General features: G+C 43.4%; 2 protein-coding genes across 2 annotated transcripts in view; one reads left to right on the top strand and one right to left on the bottom strand.

Moving 5' to 3' along the window:
* LRWD1 (leucine rich repeats and WD repeat domain containing 1) overlaps positions 1–2,305 on the bottom strand; it is a 41,565-nt gene extending 39,260 nt beyond the window's left edge. Inside the window, exon 1 of the mRNA XM_033922860.1 lies at positions 2,082–2,305. The gene's annotated coding sequence lies outside the window, so the exon portion shown is untranslated. The remainder of the gene's footprint in view (positions 1–2,081) is intronic.
* On the top strand, positions 2,245–14,681 carry ALKBH4 (alkB homolog 4, lysine demethylase). Its single transcript, XM_033922859.1, has 3 exons — positions 2,245–2,367; positions 5,433–5,630; positions 13,101–14,681. The coding sequence occupies exons 1-3, from the start codon at positions 2,257–2,259 to the stop codon at positions 13,737–13,739; spliced, it is 948 nt and encodes a 315-aa protein (XP_033778750.1). The 5' UTR covers positions 2,245–2,256; the 3' UTR covers positions 13,740–14,681.
* The last annotated feature ends 3,858 nt before the right edge of the window (positions 14,682–18,539 follow it).

Raw genomic sequence — 18,539 nt, 5'->3', positions numbered from 1 at the left:
GTCGATCACAAAATCACACACATATAATAAATATCACAAAACATGCATATAAAATCAAACCACAAAACAATTTATCCTTGAACCATATTGCACATTTTCTTCTAGTTGACAACTAATTCTTCAGCAGCCATGCTTCATTTGTCAAAATTACGAAGCATCTAATAAGCACAAATCAGAACATTCAAATAACAGATATGACGCTAATGGTTTTCAATAATACAGATTTATCCTTTAGCCAAAGAGTCAAATGAAGATATTAGATTCCTGTTGTCTGTCTCTATTAAATCTTAGATACAGGAGAGGAGGTCCCTAGATCAGGGGCCATTTTATCCTAAATGTTTGACACAAGATTTACAAAGAGCCGCAACGGATAGAGAAGAGGGTTTGAGATAATGATTTTTAAAACGATACAAGTATATAGTCATGTGAAAAAATTAGGACACCCCATGAAATATTCAGTTCTTTCTTAAGAAATGTTCACATATAGATGTCAATTCTTTTTTATTTATCTCTGGAAAAGAAAGTGATGTAATTGCAGGTAAACAACAAAACGTTTTCTTGATTTACTCATAAAACAAAAGATATCCACAAAAATGTGTAATACCATGGTGAGATCAAAAGAGCTGCCTGAGGCCTTCGGAAAGAAGACTGTAGCAGCTTATAAGTCTGGCAAGGCATTTAAAAAGATCTCGAAAGAATGTGACATTAACCATCCCACGGTACGGAAAATAGTGTACACTGCAAGATCCAAAAAGAAGTCTCCAAAAACCCTAAAATGTCATCACAGGACCTACAGCAGGTTGTTGCTACTGTTGATGTGAAAGTGCATGCTTCTACAATCAGAAAGAGACTGCACAAATTTAACTTGCTTGGGAGGGTGCAAAAAGGAAACCTTTGCTCTCTAAGAGAAACATCAAGGCCAGACTGAAGCTTGCCAGAAAGAACGTAGATAAGCACCAGGACTTCTGAAATAGTGCTCTATGGACAGATGAGGATAAAATTGAATTACTTGGACACCAGAATAGAGGACATGTTTGGCGTACACCAATACAGCATGCCAGGAAAACCAACTGTGAAGTATGGCGGTGGAAGTGTCATGGTTTGGGGATGCTTTGCTGCAGCAGGACCTGGCTAGTTCACCATCAAAGAATCCACTATGAATTCTACCGCGTATTGATGGTGCTTGAAGAACATGCGAGACCATCTGGTGGATGCGCCCTCTGGTGGAGTGGGAGGGCACGCGCATGTGTGGTACGGTGCAGCAGACTTGAGTCTTCGGTCGGGTTTGCTTGGGGGGCTGGTGACGTCGCCCACATGTTGAGAATATGCTACCTGCTTGTCCTGGGATAATAGTTTTTCTCCCTAATCAGTATGGCTACTAGACTTATGCACAAACACAATGGTAGCACAATTTGCAGCATGACTTAGCAGGTCAAAAATCTAAAAAGAAAATAATATCTTATTTTATATGATGAAGGCTCTGGTGCATGTTTTTCAACAAGCTTCTTAGAATCTATCTGAGGGGAAGCTTTGCAGAGCTTTGGCTTTGACACTGTTGTCAATATGAATATTTGAACTATAATATCTAAAGTTTCAGCTATCAATTCTTAAATCAGTTACTAGGCAACATAAAGATGCCAAACAGAAACTTTGAGGGGGGGGGGGGGAGAGAGTGTGGTGCAGTGGTTAAAGCTACAGCCTCAGCATCCTGGGGTTGTGGGTTCAAGCCCACACTGCTAGTTGTGACCCTGGGTAAGTCACCCAATCCCCCCCATTGCCCCAGGTACATTAGACAGATTGTGAGCCCGCCAGGACAGACAGGGAAAAATGCTCAAGTACCTGAATAAATTCACATAAGCCATTCTGAGCTCTCCTGGGAGAACAGTCTAGAAATGTGCAATTACCACAGCTTAATGTGAGACTTTACTATGTAGTAGCTGCAAATTTTAATACAGCAACTCTTGGGTCATTCTTTTTTTTATGCGAAAACCAAAACTTCAAGTGTTTAGAGAAAATAAAGACTTTTGCCACTTCTTGTCCATCTCTCCTGCAACCTATTTCCTCCTCTCAACCTCACTCACCAAAAAATGATGCCTTTTCTTGCTTAGGATCTAAATTGCAGATAACACGAGGCAAAGAAAATGCTGCATTTGGTGAAAGGCAGGACTGCGCCCGCTTCACTTCCGCCCCTGTCTAGTACAACGTCACGACGCTCTGGAAGGGGCGGAGCGTCAACCAAAACGAGGCTTGGAAGGCATGGCGGCGCTCAGGCAACAGGAGAGCTGCGCGTGTAAAGGGATCCGTTCGTGCCTCGTTTGCGAGACGTCAGATCCGGGGGCCCGAAAACGAGCCTCTGCGACACTGCAGGTACTCGGGAGCGTCTCCCTCCCTCCCCCGGCTCTGCCCCGCCCCCTCCTTGGTTACCTGTTGGCTCTGGGCTGACTTCCTGTTTGGCTCTTTACATTGTAAGCTCTTGACTAGAGAATGACATGGGGAAAAAAATCTGTCCCCCTGCATCATCCATACAAGCCTCAGTACTGCAATATTTAGCTTATTCCTTCCTTCTAAATCAAAGTTCTGGCTGCTGAACTGGAGAAAGAGACGTTCAGCGGGCAGGGCTTTGTTTATAAATTTTTATCAACACAACTAATATACTACTTTATCCTGAAGCAAAAAGAAATATAGTTTTTTTTTCTACCTTTGTTGTCTGGTTTCTGCTTTCCTCATCTTCTCATTCAATTCTTTCCATTCACTGTCTCTCTTCGTCTTCCATTTGGTCTGTTACTGTGCCTCTCCCTTTCTCCTACCCCCCCTCCAAATTATCTGGTACCCAACTTCTTCCCTCCGCTCCCCCGCATCTCTGTCTTCTTCCCTGCCAGCATCTTCTCCCCACTCTCTCTTCCCCATTTTCCTTCAGCATCTTCTCCCCACTCTGTTCCCCATTTCCCTTCAGCATCTTTTTCCTACTCTGTTTTACCCATTTCCCTTCAACGTCTGTTCCTCTCTACCCCACATTTCCTCCCTCCCTGCCCCTTACATTCATGGTTGGCGATGTCTAAACTGCCTTCTTACAGCAGCCGGAGCGTTGAAGTTGCGTATAGCTGCCGGGAAGGTCGCCTCTGATGCAACTTCTGGTTGCGTCAGAGATGACCTTTACGGCAGCCATACGCAGCTTCAACGCTCCGGCTGCTGTAAGAAGGCAGTTTAGAAATCGCAGCCACAAAGATAAGGGGCAGGGAGGGAGTAGTGAGATGTTTAAACTCGGTGGCGGCATTAAGGAGGGAGGGAGCGCGATAGGTGACCGCTTGCGTTCCATCCCTTAACTGCGGGGACGGGGCGGTGAATGGCCTTGTCCCCGTAGCCATGGTGAACACAAGTTTTTCCTCACCGTTTTGGCGGGTTACCTGCGGCTAGCCATTCGCTGAACCGACTCTTCTCCGCACATCTTTTTGATAATGCGGCCTCCAGAATTGTACACAGTATTCCAGATGGGGTCGTACCATGGATCTGTACAACGGCATTTTGACCTCGGGCTTACGGCTGACGAAACTTCTACGGATACAGCCCATGATTTGTCTAGCCCTGGATGAAGCTTTCTCCACTTGATTGGCAGTCTTCATGTCTTCGCTAAAGATCATCCCCAAGTCACGTTCTGCTACAGTCCTTGCTAGATTCTCACCATTTAGTGTGTAAGTCCTGCATGGATTTTTGCCGTCAAGGTGCATGACCTTGCATTTTTTGGCATTGAAACTTAGTTGCCAAGTCTTTGACCAATGCTCCAGCAGGAGTAGGTCCTGCGTCATACTGTCGGGCATTGAGCTTATGTCGGACACTGTGCTTTCATCTGTTGTGCGGTTGCCTACCATGTTGCATAGTTTGGCATCATCGGCGAATAATATAATTTTACCTCGAAGCCTCTCAGCCAAGTCTCTTACGAAGATGTTAAATAGGATCGGGCCCAAGACCAAGCCCTGCGGCACTCCGCTGATCACCTTCGTTGTATCGGAGAGGGTACCGTTTACCACTACCCTCTGAAGTCTACCTCTAAGCCAGTCCCTAACCCATGCGGTTAATGTTTCACCCAGTCCCATCGAACCCATCTTGCTCAATAACCTGCTGAAGTCCAAGTACACGACGTCCAGGGACTCCCCTATATCCAGCTTTCTTGTTACCCAGTCAAAGAAGCTGATCAGATTTGATTGGTAGGACCTTCCCTTAGTAAAACCATGTTGATGGGGATCTCGTAGATTCTCCTCGTTCAGGATCGTATCCAATTGGCGTTTGATTAGTGTTTCCATAAGTTTACTCACTATCGATGTGAGACTCACCGGTCTATAATTTTCAGCCTCCGTCCTGCATCCCTTTTTGTGAAGTGGAATGACGTTAGCCATTTTCCAATCCAACGGGACTCTTCCTGTACTTAGGGAAAGATTGAAGAGTGCGGATGACGGTTCCGCCAGGACGTCACTGAATTCCCTGAGCACCCTGGGGTGTAGTTTGTCCGGTCCCATAGCTTTGTTCACCTTGAGTCTTGATAGCTCCTCGTAGACACTGCTGGGCGTAAACTCAAAATTTCAAAACAGGTCTTCCGAGTTTTTCCTCGTCGGCAGCTGAAGGCTGGATCACCCACCTATTTCTTCCTTGGGTCAGCTGCTGCAATTGAATATTTGGACAACTAGCAGTAGCAACGAGAGTCAGCTGCCACTGGCCTGCCCCAAACCCTCTGCAGTGACTTCCTGTTTCCATATAGGCAGAGCGGTGGTAGGAGGCCAACTGCCCGAAGATACAATTATAGTGGCCAGCTCAAGGAAGAAGTAGATGGGGAAATCAGGAGTTAGAGAAGGGAGGGGGCAGGAGAAACAGCATGGAGGGAAACTTAGGAAACAGCATGAAGGAAGGGAGGGGGAGGGAGGGCTGGAGAAACAGCAGGGAAGGAGAGCTGGAGAAGCATTATGGAAAAGAGCATGGAGTAGGGTAGTGGTGGATGGGCGGGTAGAGATAAACAACAGGAGAGGAGAGAGAGGGGCACTTGTAGGGGTTAGGAGAGAGAGAAAGCAAGCAAGCAGCATTCATAAGAAAGGGAGGTTGGAAGTAGAGAGACAAGCACCTGTGGAGGAGGAGGGTTGGAGGCAGGGAGAGAGACAGAACACTAAAAAAGTAGAGGATGGGAAGAAGGACCAATGAAATGGGTGGCGTGCAGGGGGGGTGTCATATGCCCCCCCTTTTTGTCTTCACAAATGGGGTAACCCTAAATAATGTTCTGTTTTCAGTAGGAGCGGGTATATGGATCTGTATTTTAATTACTTGTTGTAATTACTATTGTGTAATCCATAAGAACTGATGGTTTTGCGGTATATAAAAATAAACTATTATTATTATTGTGTACTAGAAGAGAAGAAGTTAATCAGCAGCGGCCATCTTGTGTTTTGCAGGCTACCTTTCCCTTCATTTACAGGCCTTCCACAGGTTTAGCAGTAGGAGTCGTGGAATCAGCTTTGGCGGGCTGGGCATTCCATTTTCCAGGGGTAAACATAGTACAAGATTTTGTCAATGAAGAGGAAGAGTGCAAGATACTACAAGCAATGGATCAAGATATCTGGAAAGTGTCACAGTCGGGAAGAAAGAAACAGGTGAGAACCGTACTGGCACCTCCCAGCATTTCCCTTGGAGGAGATGTCGGTGATCTGGTTTGCAAGTTTGTGATTTTACATATACAGTGTTTATCTTACCTTTTTGTCAATACAGATTTGAAGTCCTTCTGAATGCTTTGGGTGTTTTATTATACTGTCATTGTTATGAATTTATTTTGGACACTGTTTTAGGGAAACATGGCCATGTCGGGCTTTTTATGAGAGCATACCCTCGCTTTGTGTTTCTAGTGCAAAAGGCATACGAGTCTTGAACCAGTGGGTTAGTCACTTCTAATCGTGAGTTGTGCAGAAGGCATCATCTAACTTTTTCGGCTCTACCTCTTCTACCCCTGCTCCTCCTTCTACACGCGAGTCAAAGGTGTCTTTCTGCTCTGCGCTGTTTTCAGTTTATTTTCAGGCTTTTTGATCCACTTTCAGAGGCTTTTCGATGGTACAGAAGTCCCTAGTTCCCTGGGTGGAGACACAGACCCTTCTCTAGGAGGACAACTCTAGTTCAGGGCACCTACCTAGCCCTCCTACATTAACTATTTTATGGCCTGGGGAACGTTTCCTTTGTAGGAAGGAGCCTCCCTTCTGGTCATTGCTGGAGCTTGAGCGCAAGCTGTTTGGCATTGGTGTCAGTCCCTGGGAATTTACTGGTTGCCAGCTGTGGCCCCCCCTCCCCCCGGAAGATGCACGAGAAGCTGTCTGGGTCTGGGTCAGGCTCAAACACAGTCTGCCTGGCAGCCTGAAGAAACAAGCATCTGAGGAATTTTTGATCTGCTTCTTTGAGGTTTCCAGCTGCTGTTTTAGTTGAAGCAAACACAGAACCGTGAACATTGCCATTATTGTCTATGGAGCCAATCTGTCTTGGGAGTTTCTGGGGCTTGTATTCAGATTCCCCACCTCCCCTTTCCCCCAACTTTTTTTTTTAAAACTTTTATTATGCTCCCCAGGCCTTTTTTGATACCAAAATGCTGCCCTTGCTGTGCCTGCTTGCAAATTTCAGAGTTCAGGTCAGATGTCTGTCTCCCTATGCTTCTCCTATCTGTTTTATGGAGACCGGTCAGCCCTTTGGGGCTAGGGAGAGTTTTGTGAATATGTTCTTCGTGTTCTGGGAGTACTTCCTGAGCTTCTTTAAAGTCTATGTTGACGGTGGATAGTATTCTTATTTGTTTTGAGCAGAATTCTTGTTTAGCCTGTCGTTGCAGGTGCCTCTACTTCACAAATGGTAGTGCCTCTCTATGCTTGGGTATGGATTGATGGGAGGAGCTAAGCTTGCCTGTGATGTACCCTAGAGGCAGAGTGAAAAACTTATAGTTCTCTTCTGCAACACATGTGAGTAAGGGGAAATAACCCTATGGTCTAGAATGTCTCACCTATTTCCTTTTTTGGGAATCCAATGAGAACAGAGTTACAATAATCAAGTTTGCTCAAGACAAGGGAATATATTAGAATACAGAATGAAATTTGTTGAAGAAATGAGTGAATGGATTGAATTTGACGGCGAGCGTAGAAGGATGAAGAGACCAACAGAGATATGTGAATAAAAGAGGGTGTTATCTATTGTTATACTCAAAATTTTGGTTTTAGATGAAAATCATAGTGGTTTTGTAGTGGTTGTCAACTGCTTTGGCACAAACTGAGGAGCACAGAATACAGAGCAGGGCTGAAAAAGATAGGTAACGCCTTCTACACAACTCACAATTAGAGTTAAAGACTCATGCCTTTATACTAGAAAGAAGATTATCGAGGTAAGAACCTAATCTTCCCTTTGAAGTCTTTTTTTGTGGTGGTGTATTCCTCCATGCTCAGTGGTGGTTGCTGTTCTTCTGGAACTGAGCAGATCCACACCTCCTCACTTGTGTACACAAATCTGAAAGAAAAGGTTGGCTAGCCAGTTCATCAACTAAGCACCTAACTCTAGTGATGTTGCTGACAGCAAAGCCAAAGCAATAGATTGCATTTAAATGGAGCATACACTTATAGATGACACATCAAAACAAAAGTCAGTCATCATTGAAATGAATGGAAAAAATTGGGACTGGAGAATGATTATGTAGATAAATGGAGTATACAATACAGGATAAATGTCATACTGAATAGAATATTACCAGGGAAAGCACCAGTTGCTGTGCATTATTTCCTAGCTCCTTGCTTCAGGAGTTCAGAGCCTTTCTATTTCCTTTGATTGCTGCACTAACAATAGTATACTTGTATGCATTACATTTCAATACAGGCAATCCCTGAGTTAACGAGCTCTGTTTTTTTTTTTTTAAACTGTTCTTAAGTTAAATTTGTTTGTAAATTGGATCCACAGTCTAATTAAACATTAAAGAAACAGTCCTCAAAATAAAGTACTGTAGTTTAAGTAGAAAGAAAAGATAAGCAGTCTACACTTACTTTTGTTCTTCATCCATCCCACTGTTCCCTCCACCACTACATCCACCATTTCTCCTTCTCATCTATCTCTTCCCCATTCACCTCACGCCTCTCCCACCACTATGTAAAGTATTTTTCTCTCCCTCCCTATACCCAACAATTCTCCTCTTTCTTCATTACCCCATGTGCACCATATTTTTCCCATACTCAGACACCCTACCTAACAATTCTCCCCTTCTATTTCTTCCTCCACCTCAGCATCTTTCCCTTACTCCCTCCATTCTTCCAGCCTGTGATCCCATAAGAACAGCCTTACTGGGTCAGACCAAGCCCAGTCACCCAGTCTCACGGTGGCCAAAACCCAAAGAGTAGCAACATTCATACTACCGATCCAGGGCAAACAGTGGCTTCTCCCATGTCTTAATAACAGACTATGGACTTTTCCTCCAGGAAATTGTCCAAATCTTTCTTAAAACCAGCTATGTTATCCACTCTTACCACAACCTCTGGCAGTGTGTTCCAGAGCTTAACTATTCTCTGAGTAAAAAAATATTTCCTCCTATTGGTTTTAAAAGCATTTCCCTGTAACTTTGAGTGTCCCCTAGTCTTTGTAATTTTTTACAGACTGAAAAAATTGATCCACTCGTATTCTTTCTACTCCACTCAGGATTTTGTAGACTTCAATCATATCTCCCCCTCAGTTGTCTCTTTTCCAAGCTGAAGAGCTCTAACCTTTTTAGTCTTTCCTCATACGAAAGGAGTTCCATACCCTTTGTCATCTTGGTAGCTCTTGTTTGAATCTTTACCAGTGCTGCTATATCTTTCTTCAGATAAGGAGACCAGAGTTGAACACAATACACTGGGTGAGGTTGCACCAAGGAGTGATACAGAGGCATTATAACATTCTTAGTCTTGTTAACCATCCCTTTTTGTAATAATTCCTTTGCTTTTTTGGGATGAAGGTTTCATCATATCATCAACAATGACATCCAGATCCTTTTCTTGGGTGCTAACCCCCAAGGTGGACCCTAGCATCTGGTAACTGTGATTTGGTTTATTCTTCCCAATGTGCATCACTTTGTATGTGTTCAAATTAAATTTAATCTGCCAATTGCCCAGTCTTCTACTTTCCTAAGGTCTGCTTGCAATTTTTCACAATCTGCATGTGTTTTAATAACTTTGAACAGTTTAGTGTCATCTGCAAATTTAATCACCTCACTGGTCGTTCCAATTTCCAGATGATTTATAAATAAGTTAAATAGCACCGGTCCCAGTACAGATTCCTGCGGCACTCCACTGTTTACTCTTCTCCATTGAGAAAAATGACCATTTCTATCCAATAACCAGTTCCTAATCTACAACTGAACTTTGCCACCTATATCCCATGCCACTTTAATTTTCTCAGGAGCCTCTCATGAGGAACTATCAAAAGCTTTCTGAAAAACTAGATACACTACATCAACTTGCTCATCTTTACCCACATACATAGTAACATAGTAGATGATGGCAGATAAAGACCTGAATGGTCTATCCAGTCTGCCCAACCTGATTCAATTTAAATTTTTTTCTTCTTAGCTATTTCTGGGCAAGAATCCAAAGCTCTACCCGGTATTGTGCTTGGGTTCCAACTGCCGAAATCTCCGTCAAAAGCTACTCCATCCCATCTAAACCCTCCCAGCCATTGAAGCCCTCTCCAGCCCATCCTTCCCGAAACGGCCATATACAGACATAGACCGTGCAGTCTGCCCAGTACTGGTCTTAGTTCAATATTTAATATTATTTTCTGATTCTAGATTCTCTGTGTTCATCCCACGCTTCTTTGAACTCAGTCACCGTTTTCCTCTCCACCACCTCTCTCGGGAGCGCATTCTAGGCATCAACCACCCTCTCCGTAAAGTAGAATTTCCTAACATTGCTCTTGAATCTACCAATCCTCAACCTCAAATTATGTCCTCTGGTTTTACCATTTTCCTTTCTCTGGAAAAGATTTTGTTCTACGTTAATACCCTTCAAGTATTTGAATGTCTGAATCATATCTCCCCTGTCTCTCCTTTCCTCTAGGGTATACATATTCAGGGCTTCCAGTCTCTCCTCATACATCTTCTGGCGCAAGCCTCCTATCATTTTTGTCGCCCTCCTCTGGACCGCTTCAAGTCTTCTTACGTCCTTCGCCAGATACGGTCTCCAAAACTGAACACAATACTCCAAGTGGGGCCTTACCAATGACCTGTACAGGGGCATCAACACCTTCTTCCTTTTACTGGTTAAGCCTCTCTTTATACAGCTCAGCATCCTTCTGGCAGCAGCTACTGCCTTGTCACACAGTTTTTTCGCCTTTAGATCTTCGGACACTATCACCCCAAGGTCCCTCTCCCCGTCCATGCATATTAGATTCTCACCTCCAAGCATATATGGTTCCTTCCGATTATTAATCCCCAAATGCATTACTCTGCATTTCTTTGCATTGAATTTTAGTTGCCAGGCATTAGACCATTCCTCTAACTTTTGCAGATCCTTTTTCATATTTTCCACTCCATCTTCGGTGTCTACTCTGTTACAAAACTTGGTATCATCTGCAAAAGGCACACTTTTCCTTCTAACCTTCAGCAATGTCACTCATAAACATATTGAACAGGATCGGCCCCAGCACCAAACCCTGAGGGACTCCACTAGTCACCTTTCCTTCCTCTGAGCAACTTCCATTAACCACCACCCTCTGGCGTCTGTCCGACAGCCAGTTTCTAACCCAGTTCACCACTTTGGGTCCTAACTTCAGCCCTTCAAGTGTGTTCAATAGCCTCCTATGAGGAACCATATCAAAGGCTTTGCTGAAATCTAAGTAAATTACATCTAGCATATGTCCTCGATCCAGCTCTCTGGTCACCCAATCAAAAAATTCAATCAGGTTTGTTTGGCACGATTTACCTTTTGTAAAGCTATGTTGCCTCGGATCCTGTAACCCATTAGATTCAAGGAAGTACACTATCCTTTCTTTCAGCAACACTTCCATTATTTTTCCAACAACCGAAGTGAGGTTTACTGGCCTGTAATTTCCTGCTTCATCCCTGTGACCTCTTTTGTGAATAGGGACCACATCCGCTCTCCTCCAATCCTTTAATAGGACTCGCCAGAACCTCTCTGAGCTCCCTTAGTATCCTGGGATGGATCCCGTCTGGTCCTATCACTTTGTCCACCTTCAGTTTTTCAAGTTGCTCATAAACATTCTCCTCCGTGAACGGCGCAGAATCTACTCCATTTTCTCGTGTAACTCTGCTAGACAATCTCGGTCCCTCTCCAGGATTTTCCTCTGTGAACACAGAACAGATGTATTTGTTTAGCACATTTGCTTTTTCCTCATCACTCTCCACATATCGGTTCCCAGCATCTTTTAGTTTAGCAATTCCATTTTTCATCTTCCTCTTTCACTAATATATCTGAAAAAATTTTTGACTCCCTTTTTTACATTTTTAGCCATTTGTTCTTTCACTAATATATCTGAAAAAATTTTTGACTCCCTTTTTTACATTTTTAGCCATTTGTTCGCCAGACGTATCTCTCTCTTGGCTTCTTTCAGATTCACCCTGTAGTCTGCACTCCTCTTCTTGGGTTTTTTTATATTTTACGAACGCCAACTCTTTCGCCTTTATTTTCTCCACCACTAGTTTGGAGAACCATATCGGCTTTTTCTCTTGTTTTTATTGATTTTCTTCACATAAAGGTTCGTAGCCATTTTTATCGCTCCTTTCATCTTAGACAACTGTCTTTCCACTTCTCTTATGTCCTCCCATCCTAACAGCTCTTTCTTCAGGTACTCTCCCATTGCATTAAAGTCCGTACGTTTGAAATCTAGGACTAAGTATCGTGCGGCCGCTCCCCACTTTAGCCGTTATATCAAACCAAACCGTTTGATGATCGCTACTTCCCAGGTGAGCACCCACTCGAACATTAGAGATACTCTCTCCATTTGTGAGGACCAGATCCAATATTGCTTTTTTCCTCGTGGGTTCCATCACCATTTGTCTAAGCAGAGCCTCTTGAATCTCCCTACTTCTTTCCGCAGACGGAACATTCCAGTCCGCATCCGGCAGGTTGAAATCTCCCAACAGCAGAACCTCCTCTTTCCATCCAAACTTTTGTATATCCACAATCAGATCCTTATCGATTTGCTGCGATTGAGTCAGAGGTCTGTAGACTACACCCACGTAGATAGAAGTTCCATCTTCTCTTTTCAGAGCGATCCATATCGCTTCTTCCTCTCCCCAGGTCCCTTGCATTTCGGTCGTTTGGATATTGATCTTTACATAGAGAGCTACTCCTCCACCTTTTTGACCATCTCTGTCTTTCCTAAAAAGATTATATCACGGTATGTTTGCATCACATCCATGCTTATTCACACCTTCAATGAAGTCAAGCAAATTGGAGAGGCACGATGTCCCTTCCTCTTTCCTTCCATCCTTTGTCTGAAGTTTGTGTTCCCTCCCTTCTGTGTCCCAATGTAACCCAGCCTCTCCCTTCCTGTGCCAACATGACCCTCCTCCTCCTTTCTGTGTTTAAACATGCCCTTCATCGTCCTTACCTCCCTCTGTTCTATGCCAAATTCATACCTCCCTCCTGCAGGTATTTACTTCCTCTGGCCGGCTCCTTCCTTGCAGCCACACTTCTCTTCACAAGGTCACAGTTCCTACATGCAGCCCGCAGCTGACCTGGAAGCCTTCCCTCTGACATTTAGAGGGAAGGCTTCTGGGTGGCTGCGTGCAAGAGCTGCTGCTTGCAGCTTTGTGAAGAGGAGGGAACCAGTCAGAAGGGGTAAACACCTGCAGGAGAGAGGCACAAATTTGGCACAGAACAGGGAGGGAAGGATGACCAGGACCAGGGACATGTTGGGACATGTAACGGAGAAAGGTCAAGTTGGCCCAGGAAAGGAGAGGTAGAACCCTGGTTCGTAAGTACAAGTCTGTCATAAGTCTGATGTTTTTAACCCAGTACTTTAACAGTGGCTAGAACTGGCATACTTTTGTTTCTACTAATCGAGTATTGCAAGCTGTGGCTGTCATGACATTTTGATGGGGTTTTTTGTTTGTTTTGTAGGATTATGGCCCAAAAGTTAACTTTAAGAAGCAAAAGCTGAGAATTGGTGGTTTTAGTGGCTTGCCTTCCTTTAGCTGCGATCTTGTTACTCGGATGCAGCAGCTCACTGTCCTCAATGGTTTTCTGCCTATTGAACAGTGTAACCTGGATTACAATGCAGAAAGGGGCTCAGCCATCGATCCCCACTTTGATGACTGCTGGCTGTGGGGAGAACGGCTGGTTACCCTAAACTTCCTCTCAGACACGATGTTGACCATGTCCTGTGACCAGGAGGGCAGCCTTCACTTGTTTCCCATTTTTAATCACAATACTTGCCAGCCAAGCACAATCTCTGCTCCTGACACTTTCCAGACAGACTGTTGTCCTTTGCACAGGACTGCATCTGCATATCCAATGAAATTGGTCCCATACAGTGCTGTGGAGGTCACCATTAAGTTACCAGAGAGATCACTGCTTGTGTTAGCAGAAGATGCACGCTATAAATGGAAACATGCAATTCGACGAGAACATGTGAAACACCGCAGAGTTTGTAGCACTTTCCGTGAATTATCAGCAGAGTTCAGGTGTGGGGGAAAAGAGGAAAGACTAGGAAAAGAACTGCTGAAAATTGCTTTAAGCTTCCAAGGAAAACCCATGTGAGAGACAGGAAGGCTCTGCTCTGCCTATTCCCAGATTCTTTTCCAGTTTGAGCAAGCCTTACACATGTCTAGGCGAGAGAGGGAGTAAACTCTAACATACTACTGCTCTAATGCTTAGCCTTGACATCTAAACCATAGACTGGACTGAAAAGTAAAATACGCAAGCATTTATGGTTTTGTCTTCTGCTACATGTGTTACATCCTGAGGAAACAACAAAACTTTTCTGTTTGCATGCTCTCTCTCAACTTATCACAAATGTGCCAGGCCTTTTAGTTATTACTTATAGCAGCTGATAAAAAGTAAAACCAGTAGCTGGATCTATTTGGCAGGTCACAAGTACAATAACAACTAAAAATCCAGTGCTGAAATATAGGATCCTACATAATTAGATCTGTCTGGCAGGCTATGTCAGATAGGAAACTTTCTATATTTAGTAGTCATGCTAGCTGTTTGGTTAGACATAACACCTTTTGGAAAGGATGCATGTGAGCTTTCACCCAGGTAACCACATCTGTTGTGACTGCCATGGAACCCAGCAGTTGGAGGTAGTGCCACGTTGACAGAGCTAGCTGCTTTGTTGAACAAGACACTGACAGTCAGCTTATATACCGCAAGGCCATGAAGTTCTATGCGGTTTACAAAAGGTTAGAATATACAATTAGAGGATCTTGTTTGCTCAGCTGACGAGGATGGTAGTATACAAAGCAGAAGATAAACTGTCCTGGATAATAGTTGTCATCCTACATCATATACTATGTGGTCATTTTTCATAAGGCAAAATGGCCCAAATGAAAGGTGCCCTTTTCAAATACAGCTAAAAACATAACATCGTACTTATAAACCACATAACCATAAGTTCATTGCGGTGAAAAGATTAAAAATAACATAACCTAAGGATGATTTAAATTAGTTCACTAAATATTTTGAAACAAGATGAGTTCTAAAGTGCTTGTAGGAGCAAGCACTACGCAACAGTGGCCTAAATTCCCTGTCATTGAAAGCAGCCTGAAATGCCAGTGTATGTTCCAAGGATTTCTTGCTCTTACAACCTTGAGCAGACGGAAAATTAAACAATGTATGTGATTCTCTCCTATGTTTATGGAATGCTATGAGAAATCTATTGGTCATATAGTTTGGAGCAATACCATACACAACTTTGTAACAAAGACAACCCAGCTTAAACAAAACACGCGCCTCCACTGGCAGCCAATGCAACTCACGGTAGAAAGGAGTTACATGATCATATTTCTTTAGACCATAAATTAATTTGACCCACGTATTTTGAATCAGTCTAAGCCTAGCCATCTTTCTTTCTTGGTACATGTCCAATAGACACTGTTATAATAGTCGAGAAGACTTAGAAGTAACGACTGAACTAAAAGTTTAAAGGCCAGAAACTCAAAATATTATTTTATGGTACACAGCTTCAAAGTTTGTAATAACCCTTTTGCACCACAGCATCTACCGGTACTTGTTTTTTCATGGCCAAGTGTTGATCTATAACAACTCCCAATATTTTAATCAGTGGATTGATCTTATAGTGTTGAGTCTATTGTAATTGATGGTTCATGTAAAATTCTAGGTGGAGACGCAACAAAGAATTTGGTCTTAACATGATTTAATTTGAATTTAAATTCTTGCATCCATGATTCATCAGTTTCAGTATAGACTCAATTATTTGGGTAATATGAGATATAGCTGTATTACAAGGAATGATGATCGTAATGTCATCGGCATAACTAAACAGTCTACAGCCCAGTTTGTTCAAATGAAACCCCAGAGATACACATTAAATAATGTGGGGGAGAGTGGGGAACCCTGAAGGATCCCACAAGGGAAGCTGATTGTTAGACTTAACCTGATAGAGATGTGGGCATGTTTAGGTGAAAAACAGAGACTGGATTTGTTCATTTTAAAATGTACCTTTGCATTTCTATTCCCTTTCCCTACAGAAATAGCTGGTGGGAAGTGGCTGCTTTTAAGACATACCTGCCACTACTAAGATAAATAACACAACCAGTTTCTCTGATCATTTATTTTGAAGTGCACACTTTGATCACAACTATACAAGCTATTTAAAACTTATTTGTCCACATGTAGCAGTCAATGGGGTGCACGAAACAGCAAGTTAGATGTTAGCAAGCATTAAGTAAAAATGTTTTGAATATCCTAATCTTAAATTTAAGAAAACTAGGGGCTACAGTCTGTGCAATACCTCCCACATTGACATGATTAGGTATATCAAATTTTAAAAGAATTTAGTTGTATTTCTGAATGAAATGGGCAACAGTGCTGCAGAAAAAGTTTACAATTCTACCCTGTTTTAGAATGCACAAGTATGGCTTCTGTTCTTGAGTGTTTATAAAATTTAATAATGGGTGTTTATTACCCAGTTAATTAAGGGTGCCTTTAAGATATAAAAAATAATTATAGGTGTTTTCATTAGCACACAAACATCACAGAGAATGAAAATCCAAGGCAGGCAAGGGAAGGGTAAGAAAAAGAGATTGGGTTCTTACCTTGCTAATATCTTTTCTAGTAGATAATGTGTCAATCTGAACGGGCAATATCCATATGCTCATGAGCCGTGCAGAAAGAATCCACTTCAGCTTTTGAATCCCTCCTTCACCAGAGAGCTCTGCTGCCCCCTTCAGTTAGTTCCAAAGTAGGTGTTAAAAACACCTGTGAAGAAGGGGATACTAGGAAACTCCCTGAAGAACAATTCTGTGCTGGCTCTGAAAATATAATGGACATTAAACAATTAAAACATGAAACAAACATGGCCAACAGAAACCTTTATGGAGCACAAACAATACCCCAGAATACTATAGAAAAGTCTATTCTGCCTACCCTGAATGACTTGAAGTTCCACCCAGTTGATCAACCACTTTCTCTGGGTGGTTGGCCAATGTCCCCAAATTGGATGATGACTAGTGAGCCCCCCAGCCGAACAGGCTGGCAACTGTTGTCACAATTACCCAGGAAGTTATGTGCAAGGATATGCCCCTGGCTAACAACTGAGGAGCAACCGGTCCATGGCCCAAGGAGTCCAACTGAGGTGAGATAACACATTTTGGAAAGGATGCATGTGAGCTTTCACCCAGGTAACCACATTTATTGTGGCTGCCATGGAACCCTGCCACGTTGACAGAGCTAGCTGCTATGTTGAACAAGACACCCATGTATTCCAGACTGTGACGGAGTCAGACAGCTCTTTCAGAAATTCACTATCCAACCCAAGTTCTGCAGTACTCGGACCACATGAGCCACCACTCGCTGTCCCTCGGTGAACGATGGAGCTCTGATCAGCCAATTGACCAGGTATGGATGAACCTATAAGCCCATCTTGAACAGGTGGGCAGCTACTACCACCATCATTTTTGTGAATGTGCAAAGGGCCGAGAACTGCTAATGGTTTTCTAGAACATGAAACCTCATGAACTTTCTATGGTATGGCAATATGGGAATGGCTTCTGTCAAAACCAGATAGGCAAGGCCGCTATAACAGATCAAACTGTCTCCATGCAAAAATGCAGAACTTTGAGCACTACATTAATGTAAGATCCAGAGTGGGTCTCCAATTGTCTGAGCATTTCTTTGGCACAATGAAGTATATGGAGTATCTGCCCAAGCCCGAATCTTCAGGTGGCACAGGCTCTATTGCTTGAATATCTAACAACCTCTGTACTATGGGCTCCACCCTGCTTGATTTTTCTGGTTGCCCCACTGGGGAGTCCACAAACCAGTCCATTGAGGGCTGGGCGAATTCCAGCTTGTAACCACTTTGAATGATTTCCAGTACCCAATAATCTTATGAGATCTGCACCCAAGACACTACATACTCTGAGAGCCGTCCCCCTATCATTGTGTTTTCTTGGAAGTTGTAGCAGTACGAGAACCAGAGACCTGGCTTCGCCTGGGCCCTCAGAACCTTTGTCTGGATCCCTGGATGGATCTCTGAGAGGCAGTTCCTCTTCAGTACTGCCAAAGACGCCTGAAACCACAAAAATTAGAGCACCCTGAGAGGTTCTGGGTCTGCTGTCGTGCAGAGATTTTGGATGACTATCTGCTACAGCAGGGGTAGGCAATTTCAGTCCTCGAGAGCCGGAGCCAGGTCAGGTTTTCAGGATATCCACAATAAATATGCATGAGATAGATTTGCAAATCCATCTCATACATATTCATTGTGGATATCCTGAAAACCTGACCTGGCTTCGGCTCTCGAGAATTGGAATTGCCTACCCCTGTGCTACAGTGATCATGAGATCGTACAGTCCCTTATTAAACAACATTTGTCCCTTGAAAGGAAGTCTGATGAGAGTATCCTTGGAGGTGGAATCACCAAACCCATTGCCTGATCCAGAGCATTCTGCGGGCTGAGATCAAATAAGCCAAAACTTTGCTCATGACTTTGATGATGTCAAAGAGCATCTGCCACGTAATCCATCCCTGCCAATAGGAATTGGGGCAAAGGCACACCACTCGTCAGCTCAAGACTCCGCAACCTGATACGACAGATGCATGTCACAAAAGAGGCTTCTGTGGCTGCTTTGATTCCTAAGGCCAAAACCTCAAACTGTCTTTTGAGAATCACATCCACTCTACGATCCTGTATCTTTAATCACACCTTCCTCACTTGGTAGGGATGTGTGTTTAGTAGCTTGTGCTACCAAGGCATCTACCTTGGGCTGAGCGAACAGCTGGCTGGGACAACTCCTGTGCTATCGGATGCAGTTGAGCCATTATCCTGGCTATTTTAAGGGGCCCTTCAGGAACACCTCAATGCTCCAAGACCAATAC

Source organism: Geotrypetes seraphini, chromosome 15, assembly GCF_902459505.1.
Source record: "Geotrypetes seraphini chromosome 15, aGeoSer1.1, whole genome shotgun sequence".
In the NCBI taxonomy this organism is placed as follows: Eukaryota; Metazoa; Chordata; class Amphibia; order Gymnophiona; family Dermophiidae; genus Geotrypetes; species Geotrypetes seraphini.
The sequence above is the reverse complement of the archived record's forward strand: the minus strand, read 5'-3'. Positions and strand labels throughout refer to the sequence as shown.